General features: G+C 38.7%; 1 protein-coding gene across 3 annotated transcripts in view; it reads right to left on the bottom strand.

Annotated features, from left to right (window-relative positions):
- Positions 1-12,580, bottom strand: part of DNAAF9 (dynein axonemal assembly factor 9) — a 109,711-nt gene that overhangs the window by 46,045 nt on the left and 51,086 nt on the right. For 2 of the 3 annotated variants that reach the window (XM_075572651.1, XM_075572653.1), the window contains 8 exons: positions 12,175-12,262; positions 10,656-10,732; positions 9,450-9,494; positions 9,296-9,341; positions 7,493-7,604; positions 1,502-1,572; positions 1,074-1,124; positions 558-645 (listed from right to left, as the gene is read on the bottom strand). In XM_075572651.1, coding sequence (XP_075428766.1) covers positions 558-645; positions 1,074-1,124; positions 1,502-1,572; positions 7,493-7,604; positions 9,296-9,341; positions 9,450-9,494; positions 10,656-10,732; positions 12,175-12,262 — 578 coding nt within the window. The remainder of the gene's footprint in view (positions 1-557; positions 646-1,073; positions 1,125-1,501; positions 1,573-7,492; positions 7,605-9,295; positions 9,342-9,449; positions 9,495-10,655; positions 10,733-12,174; positions 12,263-12,580) is intronic. The other variant, XM_075572652.1, reaches the window with a different exon arrangement.

The raw sequence follows: 12,580 nt of genomic DNA on the forward strand, positions 1-12,580 counted from the left end.
TCTATATGGAACATATGTTACTAATTGTCTTTCTGCTATTTCCACCTGGATATACCCCCGCTACTTCAACGTAAACAGGTCCAAAACAGAACTAATCAATCATGTTCCCTTCCTCTAATTCTAACCCTATGCCCGACTTCTCGCTAACGATAGATAACTAGATAACTCCACTATCTTCCCAATATTTTATTTATAAAAATATTTTACCAGGAAGAAATACATTGATAGTTACCTCTCGTTTTCAAGTATGTCCTGGGCACAGAGTTACAACAATACATGGTTACATTAAATGAACAGGGTTATACAGTCAATTCACAGGCATTTCATGGACAGATAGAGTTGGAAAATTGGGCGATAGGGGGTAAGAGGACTGGTGAGTTTCAGATTGAAAGCAGCTTTAACATTACCACACATCAGTGAACGGCAATAAATGGCTCACACCCTTTAGCTGCCCTTCTGCTGCACCAAAGGCTGTCCCCCTTTGGGGCGACGCAGATGTACACTGAAGGGATTTCAGGTTGAATATCACAAGCCAGAGAAGCAGGAAGAACACTCACCTTCTTCAGGCTTTGTCTGCAAATTGCCTGAACACATGTAAGCCCCTTCACCCCCTGCGAGGAAACTGCCAAGGAAAGATTCATGTTCCTAGAATAAAAAACCTATAATATATTATCCTTTCACTGCAGGAGCGTCAACATACTAGAAAGACGAATAGGGACATTACAGCTATATTTGTAAAAACATTTTTTTTAAAAAGCTAATATTTCAGGTCCCATGGGGGCCCCAGAGTGAGGGGGTATGCTGATCAGCTCTGGGGGACCCCCTGGTTCATAGTCAATAAGAAAAAAATTAAATTAAATTAAATATGCAGGTCAACAAAAACATTTTGAAAGACAAAAAAGGTTGGGTGGGACTGGGCAAAGACAGCTAGTGATCAAAAATATTTAATTATCAAAAAAACTCTACTTAAACCTCAGAAGCTTCAGCCTGAACCGACATTTACTTTATCTGCAATTAACGCCAAACTGGGGCATAGTGAATCCCAGCCTCATTTTTTTATCATTTGGTCTCACCGTCACAGTCTTCAAAGCTTTCTCTGACAGTTTTACTTCATTATCCTCAACCTGCAAATCAAAAATGGATTACAAAATGGCATACTATTATAAACTATGGTGTATTTCCAGTGTTCTATAATATTAATGCAATATTAAGCTTTGACAAATTAATACTGCAATTCCAAAGGCCAAACACAGTTTCTCAAAAATGTTAATCTAGCTAAAAAACAAATCAAAAAAAAAAAAAACAACAGACATCTAAAAAACATCCCTTCTATCCTACTCGAAAAGCAATTTTTTGTTCTAATACATGGTAATGCAAGAGGTATGGTGATATCTATGATTAAAAAAAGAAAAATCTATTATATTTATGTATAAATCATTTCCATATAGATATACACACACACACACGCACACACCTTATTTAGCAAAGAAACAATACTAACCAACAATGAGATAACGCGTGGGACAGCAGCCGTCAAAATGATGTAGTTGTTGTCTGTAGTGATAGTGCCATCTGCAGACAAAAAAGGGAGACTCTTATTGTTTGTGTGCAGATTTTGTAGGTATGAAGGGATAATTTATTGATTAACATCCAGATGAGCAGAGAATGCTGCACGACTGTGGAAAGCTATGTGGCGTTTCCACATTGACCACAGGAGGCCCCATCTGGAGAACAATTCTATTAATTAAATGCCAAAACCAATAAGATGAACTGCATGACTCACTGGCACATCAATGGAACAAGCATGCTTCTCTATTTTATTTTACAGTAGGATAGAAATGAAGGCAGCGACCAACTAAAACCTTGTAGAAAGTGCAAACATACTGTATGATGGTGTTGACTGAATTTATAGAAGAAACATCTTCGCCTGGTTCCTCTAGTAGTGACTGTGTTAAAGATGCAGGATACAGTTGCAGCACAATCTGATTTCCCATACTGCAATTCCCATTGAAAACCCTAACCAGCGAAGGAACTACTTGATTTGACAGACACTGTACAGTTTACCACAGGAAGAGAAATATCAGGCATATAATTACTACACAACTAATTCCTATTTTGTGTTTACAGGCTTATCGTTTAGGTCAAAGACGAGAAAAAACATGCATGGATCTTTAGCCGTGCCCAGAAAGCAAATCCTGCAACTACCAACATAAACACGCACACCCAAATCTGACTGTACACGTCTCTTGTATTGTAAGCGAGAACTCAATCAGCATTTCACAAACGTGTTATGCTAAGCTCACACAGTACAAAAAAAATATGAGTTTAAGAAAAGAATAATAATAATTTATTGAAGGGCTGATGAGGTGTGACCATAAAAGTTAAAAGAAAAACAAAAACTATTTAAATAACACCAGCACCACCACAAATGTAAATGAAATATTAGAAATAGGTAGAGATTTTCAGGATTTTGTGCATTGTGATATAAAAGGAAAGGGTTAGTAATGATGAAATGTTGTTGCTTTTAGTGATTGTGGATGTGTGTTGATCTTGGGTTTGTCATTTATCAAACGGATGAATTTCAGTAAAGGTTCCAATTCCGATAAACTGGTCCCTTCTGTTAGGCTGCGTCCATGGTGAGCGCGACCGCATGCGATCAAAATGCTGGCAATAGAACGCGTGACGCAGAGCGCTGGCGCGCACCATTTACCAGAAGAGAAATACATTTGTTTCTGTGGCGTGACGGCCGGTAAGCGGTTTGGCTAACGAGGGCGAACCAGCTCCATGACTTACACGTCTCCGACACGCCTCCCCGCCGCGTCAATCTAGAGTACACAAACCGCCCCAGCTACAGGTGCACGCCGCGTGCTCCCACCATGGACACAGCCTTAGGATTTAATATACCGGTAGTTTAAAAAAATGAACATGGAACTCAAAACAATAGATTACTTTGTCAAACACATTTATACACAACAAGATATATTGCCGCTCTCCACCAGTAATGAATAATGTAAAAAATAGGGTGCATACAGGATAGGTAGGTACATATAAGGGGGGAGGGTACAGAGGGAGTAGCCCAATAATAACCTATTTGCACTCGCTATTTCAAATAAATGGTTAGGAACAATTGAATCCTTGGGAGGAGCCCATACACCATTTAAAAATACATATTAAAACATTTTATTGAACATCTATGCAAAGACATATACCAACTAATGGGTTAAAAATTGATCAGGGGGTAAGTGGGGACAGAGGGTAACTTACTAGGTGCCTCCTATGTGTGCTTGTAGTAATACCACACAGGTAATCCTATGGCACCAGTGGTTGAGTCAGATAAATATATCTATTCCATTAATGGGATGTGTGTACTTCCCTATTGCTCACATGAAACAGAGGAGCAGGCATATAATGTTTACTACCGCTCTATATCGTCATACATACACTGCACAGAAACACACAGAAACACACATGACCTGTTATAAAACACAGATATTGTGCAAGCCTCCCAGTTATCAGTTATATAGTGACTACTGTCATGCGATGTTATAATGTGACTGGTAGACACATAGTCTGATATAGCATATACTCTGTAATACGTGTGTACAAATGTATTCCTTATTTTATCATGGAGCAGAGAAAAAAACCAACTCATGCAGCTGTAAGCTGCTTACTGCGCCAACCAGTGCTTGCTACAGACAACCCAGTCCTGGTTGGGACATCATAAAAGAAACCGGCGTACGTTTCGCGCCACCTGGCGCTTTCTCAAGGTAATGCATTACCTTGAGAAAGCGCCAGGTGGCGCGAAACGTACGTCGGTTTCATTTATGATGTCCCAACCATGACGTCATCAGGTGGCGCGGGGTCGGAGTGGTGACTGAAAGACGGAGAGACCAGGTTGTATACTACCTTCCCAGCAGGATCGCAAGCCTGCGATCTAACCTATTCAAGGTTTATACTAAGACTGGGTTGTCTGTAGCAAGCACTGGTTGGCGCAGTAAGCAGCTTACAGCTGCATGAGTTGGTACCTAGTACGTTACCCTCTGTCCCCACTTACCCCCTGATCAATTTTAAACCCATTAGTTGGTATATGTCTTTGCATAGATGTTCAATAAAATGTTTTAATATGTATTTTTAAATTGTGTATGGGCTCCTCCCAAGGATTCAATTGTTCCTAACCATTTATTTGAAATAGCGAGTGCAAATAGGTTCTTTTTGGGCTACTCTCTCTGTACCCTCCCCCCTTATATGTCAAACACATTTAGCCTATTCTTACTTACTGTCATGTAAAATTAATTACAGGAGCAGTTCCTCCTACTCATCAAATTAGGCATGTATAGAAAACCGCTGAACCATTCATAATATCTAGTTGCGAATAAATAGAATGAAAGAGGCTACTGCCAAAAGAATGTACAACAAACAGTGACGTTTATAGATAGAGTTCTTATGAAATTAGAAAAATAGCACTTGGGCTTAAACACACACAAGATATGTATATCTCTCATCATCATAATCATCATCAGGCCTTGTCGATCCACTACTGGATGAAGGCCTCCCCGACGATATTACAGGTAATGTAGTTGGCAAGCCTCTTCCCCATGTTACTCCAACAAATTTTCTGATGACATCGTCCCACATTACTTTTGCTCGTTGTCTTGGTCTTTTAATTTCCACTGAAATCCAGTCGAGTACCATCTTTGTTATTTCTTATTGCGATATGCCCGGCCCACTGCCATTTTTATTTCTTCACAAGTGTGAGGTCACAGACGTGACGTTTGCTTTTGAACCCATTAATTCTTTTTCCTGTTCTCCGATTTGTTGTTAGAAATCTTTAGGACTTATGGCAAAAATATTTCACGATTGTTTTTGATTCCTTTTTACTCCCAATTCTTCTACGGTTGTGTAAAAAGCGTTGGTGACATGGTGTTTCCCTGTCGCGATTCCTTGCTGATCCTTATCTTGCTTTAATCTTCGTGTAATCTAATGGTTGATGTGGAATTCTAGAAAATGTTGTTTATAATATCAATGTACAGTTCTTCAACACCAATTTCTTAATGCATTTAGAACCGTTGTGACGTAGACAGAATCAAATGCTTTTTCGCAATTTGTATGATTCCTAAACGGAGTGGGGGATCGTAATCATGATCTCTGGAAATCACTTCCTGTATGACTGATGTGGTCCATTGTGTTGTATGTACTATGAAATCCTGTTTGTTCTAAAGGCTGGGCGAGGTCCAGGGTCTGTTGAAGCCAATTAGCAAGTATCTTTCTTAAGTCTTTGGTCTTTAGCTCTTGAGGTCTTCTTTGTCTCTTTTCTTTTGGCTGAGGAGAACAATGGTATTTCTCCATTGTTCTAGAAATGTTCCTGTTCTTCAAGCAGCATATTAAGAGTTTAGAAAGTATTTTTTCTACTGGTTTCCCAGCTTCTTTGTAGATTTTAGTTGTAATTCCATTTTTACTAGCTGCCTTTCCATTCGTCATGGATTTTAGTGCCTTTGCCACATTTTCTGGAAGGACGCATGGTACATCGTCGGTAGTTTCTCCTCACCCTTCCGCTGCTGCATTACGCCCTGTTTTATACATGTTCTCATACATTTCATATAGAAGTCCTCAACTCTCTATACAATAAGTGCACAGCCTTTTAAAGTTAATCCATTGTCTTGTTTGAGTGCAACAATTTGTTTCTTCCCAATCATGTCACTGCTTTGTATTTAAGCTTGTGTTATCTTCCGACATTTTCTTACATCTTCAGTTATACGTTTGTGGATCGTCTTGCACAGCTCTGCGCAGTCAATTCTGTCTTGGGATTTCTTTCTTTCTTGTCATCTCCTCAGTAATTGCTTTGTCTCGGATATTTTCTTAACATGTTTTTTGTTAGCGATTTCTCCAGTTTCTTATGCGCTTTCAAGTACAGGCAGGCCCCGCTCGTATGGCGGGTTTCTTTCCCTGGCACCACCGCAAAGCAAAAACCGCCATAAAGCGGAACTGGCGATTTTCGGCTTCTGCACTTGCAGTCCCCGTTCTGCGCTTGCGCAACCTCGGCCGTCCCCGTTCTGCGCATGCGCAGACATGGAGGCCCCCTTCTTGGTACCGCCAGAAAAATGGAACAAGCAACGAACATAATGAACATAGGTATACATTGGGAAACGTTGTATGAGCGGAACACAGAAAAGCAGAGCACCGAAAAGCGAGCCCAACTGTACAATATTCATAAATTCTTCATAATTGTTTGTTAAAGTGTCCCATGCTTTTAAGCAAGCTAAAGTGATTTTCCATCTCAAGTTTAAATTCTTTGCTATTGTTGAGGCTATTGATGTTGATTGAATATGAAGATGGAATGAAAACAACTGATTATAAACAAACAAAAACAGATGTAATCGCTGATCACTTCATGTGTTAAAATGGTTACGGTCTGTGCAGTTGTCGATCACGTGTTGCATGTTAGCTAAGGAGAAGGAGCAGCTCAGTGAGGGAAGACAATGACCTTGTAAACAATGGCGCTGAGTTTGAATCAGAATTCCTGGTATCAGCTCCTTGTGACGTTGGATAAGTCAGTTTATCTCTGTGCCTCAGGCATCAAAAATCATAGATTGCAAGCTCATCTCGGCAGGAACTGTGTCTGTAAAAAGTCCTATGTGCTGCGAACCGCACACTATACTGTAATTGATTCCCATTGGGAGAAAAGCACTGCATGAAATAACGTTATTATTATATAGTACATTTATTCTCGATTCTATTGGGCCCACTCCATGTCCATTTTCTATTTGAATTCTTCTGTAGATGTTTTCACATGATAGAAATGGTACCAATCCGTCTCCACGTTCATTCCGGTTACCATAATCTGGTTACCATAATCCCTTTCTGCTGGGCACCAATCTTTGCCATAACAATCTTGAGGTGCCAATTTTCTTTGTTGTAAAGTTAGTTTATTTCATGGTAGAAGTCTTTCACTTCATTGTCTGCGTGACAATGTTGGACCATACACTTGGATTATTTGAAGCCTGTATCTTTGTCAGCTGAATAACGATTCTGGCTGCTCTTTCCGATGAGCTTTCATACTCCACTTCTGTTGTTTCTCCATCTCTTGTTAACGATAAGGCCTATTCCACTGATACTTTGATTTTCTGTACCTCTAACATGATAGGTGTCTGCTTTTAAGGTCAATGACGCTATCACCATATATTTTTACTTCACCATGGCAAACAATATCCCATTTAATTTTTCCAAGTTAGTCTTCCAGTTCTTGCAGTGCTGCTTCACTGGAGAGTCTGGCAGTTGTAAGTAGACAGAATTAGGTTTGAATGACAGCTTTTCTTTAACCTCCAGAGATTCTTAGCACCCTCTGCCTTTTTTCTAAATGCTGTCAAGCTCAGGGACAATCCAGTCTCTGGAGAATGAGGGCCATTGCTTTTTGGTGTGTTCCATATTTGTGTATATAAAAATTATGGTTTTTTTGTTCACACCTAGTTTAGTGTATCAAAAACAAGTTAAGTACCTTTTTCTTTCACAATTATTTGGGACTTCAAAAACGATTCAGAAAATATAATGGATCCTAGGCATCCTCTTCCACTATGCAGGTCAGGAATGTCATAAACGGTCATGCAGGCCTACAACAAAAGGATTCAGAAATGTTAGCAAAACTTTTTCAGTATTCATTTGGATACTTGTACTGGGATCTTTGTAATATTAAACATTTGAGGTCTGTCTCTTAAAATAAATGCTGCAATTACCAGATTAAAGAACATCTCACAGTACCGGAAATCAACTAAAATCAGGAAACAGAAGGGGATACAAACCGACAGAGACTCCTTGGGGCTTAATCTGTAAGCTCCGTTAGCGCTGTACCGAGGGATTCGCACGGAAAGCCCCGTTGAATGAATGGAGCTTTCCGTGCAGAACGCACGGTAAAGCACTAACGGAGCTTACAGAATAAGCCCCAAGGAGTCTGTATTTCAGCTGAACCAAAAATAGAAGTACTGAGTGATCATACAAGTAGGCCAGATGACCTGTTTATTGCAATAAAGACCCATAATACAATGTGCTACTGACTCCTTTGTCACTGAAGTGATAAACCATTAAGAATCCCAGTGCCAGTGTTTACCTAATTCCTTTCGGCCTTGTTTTTAAATTACTAGGAAAAATGGTCAGTGGTCATATGTGGTCAAATATGGTCATATGGCTTGGTCTTTTCACACTTCTGTAAATCCAATAATGTTCATTTTGGCAAGTTTGAACTTTAACACAGGGTGAATCAATAGTCAAAATCATATTGTGCAATATCTAATAAATCATGACTCTTGTGCAATCTTAAAATAAGAAAACTGCAGACAGAGGTGGCAAATTTCCCATGTAAATATTTCTATAAAATACAACTTCCAAACATATATAAACCTAACTCTTATTTTTTGGAATGCACTTAAAAATACAATAGAAATGTTGCAGTCAAAATCTCTCCAAATAACGCTTAATCTTGGGCATTATAAAAGGAAATATATCACACATACATAAAATCAAACAAGGGATAGCACACCTTGAAGAATAAAGCAGATAATGACAAGTGTACGCATCATAGGTAATCATATAAAAATATACTTCACCCAAATCCAAAGGATGGATAAAGACAGCACATCAGGTAAGTGTGGAGATATATACACACACACACACACACACACACACACACACACACACACAATTTACCCACCCATTCCTGTTTACTGTGAATTCCTACTTCCTTTTTAAATGTGTGGCTACCAGCAGGCATGTTACCCCTGTAGAAGGTCCCCCTGGGGATAGAAAAGTCAGGCATGTGTGTGCATTTTGGACCGAATAAACCACTTTTATGTGATAATATCTCGTGCTGTGCCGGTATATTGGATCCTCACAGACTAGCCCTCTCCCCATCAGTATATAGGCTACATACAGCAGTATTCACTAAACTCTGCAATGGGTTAATCGCACAACGATCCTACGTATAGCACTACTGACTGAAAGGACAGACAGTGCAGGATCGATGTGCGGATCCCAGCTTGTTGAATCTACCCATTAGTGCACTGCGTTTACAGGGATAGATCAAGGAATACTCTACTGATTTTGGGGATCATACACATTAATGTATCATAATAATTAAAGTGTCAGTAGCACACCTACACACCTACTGCTATGATCAGCAGATCCTATAATCAGATACAAAGATTGTAGGATGCTTGGTCGTTTTGTCTTACTACACAACCATATTTTTATATAATTAGGTTTTGTTCAGCTAAAACTTCAATATATTTAAATGAATAAACCTACTTACAGTTTTAACTAAGTGTAAGCTATCATCGTGGTCCAATGGCACAATCCTAAAAAGGAAAATAAACATTCTGTTAAATATTTTATCCCAACATTAATATAATTTAAAAGCTGCTATGGCATGAGGAGGTTAGAATAGAGAAATGATTTAATCTTGCCTTCCCAGGCTGTTCACAGCTTGTATCTGAAATGTTACTTTAGATCTAAAAGAAAGAGAGAAAAAAAAAAAAACAGTTTAACACACATTCAATTCTGATTGACTATGAAGTTTGAATTCCCTTGAATTATTATGTAAATATTGGTATATAGTAACAGTCTCGCTGTCAGAGTTGATCAAAATATAAACTGCGGCAGCATTTTCATACCTGATTTGCAACTTACAAATACAACACAATTTCTCGTTAAATAATATTGGGAGGTTGTGCCTTTAAGCTTGTTTGCATTATTTTGCGTGAATTATTGACAGAATATTTCACATAGATGAACATTAATAGCAGCTCACAGGCAAGGAAACGCATGGTAGCACTTTTATGTAGATCTAGTGTCTGATATGTTTATATTGTAGTTTTATTGTGCAACAAAATATATAGTTTACTTTTTCCTCCCTCTTGCATCTGAATGGAAAATGACATTGAATGTCGGTAGAGATAAATGCGAAAAGAAAAATTGAAAATTTGCTAGCTATTATGCCACTGAACAATATAAGTACAGTATTTGCCAAGCAATGTAAATAACAGTACTGAACATGAACGTTATTATTTAACCTTAAGCTGGATGGCGATAGAACTCTTGTTTTTTTTAAAGAATAGTTTGCCATTCACCACATCATCCAAAGAATTACATTTACAGGGATAAGTGAATTACTCAAGATTAAATAAATCACTAAGACTAATCAAACTATGTTGTGCCATAGTTTACAGGTTTTTTTTTCTTCTTTTTTTAAACCCAGGCTTCTGAAAACTGCAGAAAGGATATTCTGTGTGAATGTTAAAAATGAAGATCTATGCACCAGTGTAAATAACAAACATTTGTTTGTGTCTCACCAGCAACTGAGAATGGAAGATTCCTTTTCAGATTATATGACATCTCTTCTAATGGCAGCAAAAAATTATATAGCAATAAATACGCGTCATTGCTTTGAAATAACCGATTGATTTTATTATCACGTTTATCAGATACCCAGGTGCCGAGGTTGAAGTAAATCACAGGTTGTGGACTTCTGGAGAGAGTGGTCTTTAGTGCAAGGCCGGCATGATAAGGTGTATGTAATGTGCCAAAAGAGCTGTCCTACATAATGGAAGATCAATGATCAATCTACAAGCACACTGCTCATTTATGTTTCATTAAGAAAATATAAGACTGACCTTAAAGCCGATTTCATTTGTGCGAGGCTGAATGAGTCCATCAGGGACCAGAGACTCTGCTCTGCTACTTCTTTTGCCTTTATAAGCAGAATTAAAAATACTGTTGTAATCATTGAATCAAGACGACATTATTACCTGCACAATGTTACTATTGAAATACATCAATGATGGGGGGAGGGTGTGTGTGTTATATTGGTTTTATTATTTACAATGGTTACATTGTGTCTCTAAATCCCCAGCAACACAATTCAACCATTTTAAATAAACAACTTTGCTACTTGGTTGTCTCTTTGATAGTAACGGGTACATTTAACATTTTAAGAACTTCTTATTGTTAAATCGCAGCAGTAGCCAATCTGAGTAGCATTAAAAAGTAAGCATATTTGTAGCTGCCATAGACTACCTGCCGCCTATCCATTTGCTGTATTAAGGATCCATATAACAAGTAGAATTCATACTTTCCGACGTATATACAATTGTCAGAAGCCTTAAAATGTATTCAACAACCACTCAACCAGTGCATCCTATTTAATACATAAATAAAGAATTAAAGGAAGAAAATATATATATAAAATAACAATATCGTGCATTATAGCAGAGGCAGGTTGCATAATATTTATAATCCATATTACCGATATATTGCATTATATTAATTTCCTAAAAGAAATTAAAATCACAGCACGTCCAAAAAGAAAGGAACACTGCATTGTACATTGTCCATTTAATGTGCAATATCTTAACGCGGCAATCAAAACCGGCGATTTTTTGGCAACATTTTTGTATTTTTTACATAGTTTGAAACAGGGCGTTTCCGGAGCTAAAGATCTTTCATTTCAGCTCGCGGACTGCCTGCTTCTAGAGATACATACCTCTGTAGTGGGTGACGGTAGCCAGTCCAAGGTTCACATTATGGCCACTTTTTAAAGCCACCCCCCCGCGGGCAGATAGGAGTTCATGAGGTAATCGGTGCCGCTTCCTATTGGTCCATGTGACGTGGGAGCTTTAAAAAGCAGAGGGATACCGGCACCCCCTTCGGAGGCAACTATCTCTGGACGCAGGGTGTCCCCAGAGCTGAAATGAATAGGGTTCAGCTTCAGGGAGAACCTCTGCAAAAAAAAAAACTTTACAAAAGAAAAATCAATGGTTTGGATTGCTCGTTTAAGACTATTAAGGCGCAGAATCACAAAAGGGTGTTCAGCTTTAGGCTAAGGCCGCAGTGCGCACGCCCTGCGCGTGACATGATGCCTGGCGGCAATCGTTCCTGGCAGCAGCACGACCTGGTGGACTTCTATCAAAGCGCAAAGGAGAGGCGTGGCCATGACATCACGCGGCTGGTTCACTTAGCAAGCTTTTACTTGCCTTCACATGAATGGGAGTAAACGTGTATTGAAGTTTAGCATCCTTTTGTGGATTTGGGCCCGAATGTCTGAGTTGGTAAGACAAATTACTTAAAAATACTGGCTCCTTATTCAACACATCTCAAACATTCAGTGATTTCACAGCCTGCATTGCTAATTACCTTGGTTACACTTGAAGATTGGACATAGATCGAAATACCAGCTAGAACAGCTTCTATTACAGCAGCATAAATCTGGGACAGTACACTACTTGAAAGGAATAACACAATCAGTTAGTTAAAAGAAATGTAATAGTGGTGAACACAAAAATACACACTTTGTAACATTATGAGTGGATCTCTAATCTATAGTGCAAATACGGAATTTCCGTTTTTACGGTATAATAAGAAATGAACAAAAAGGTGTTTCAGAAATGTTGTAACATGTCATTACATGAAACCCGTGCATGTCCGTGACATTCCAGGGACAGACATAGTGGCTCTTTGCAAAGTAATAACAGAAGAGGAATGTAAACGCTCAACGTATCAGGAGAACCTAAAGTTCAGATGATATGATCCAAAAATATAA

Source organism: Ascaphus truei, chromosome 1, assembly GCF_040206685.1.
Source record: "Ascaphus truei isolate aAscTru1 chromosome 1, aAscTru1.hap1, whole genome shotgun sequence".
Taxonomy (NCBI): domain Eukaryota; kingdom Metazoa; phylum Chordata; class Amphibia; order Anura; family Ascaphidae; genus Ascaphus; species Ascaphus truei.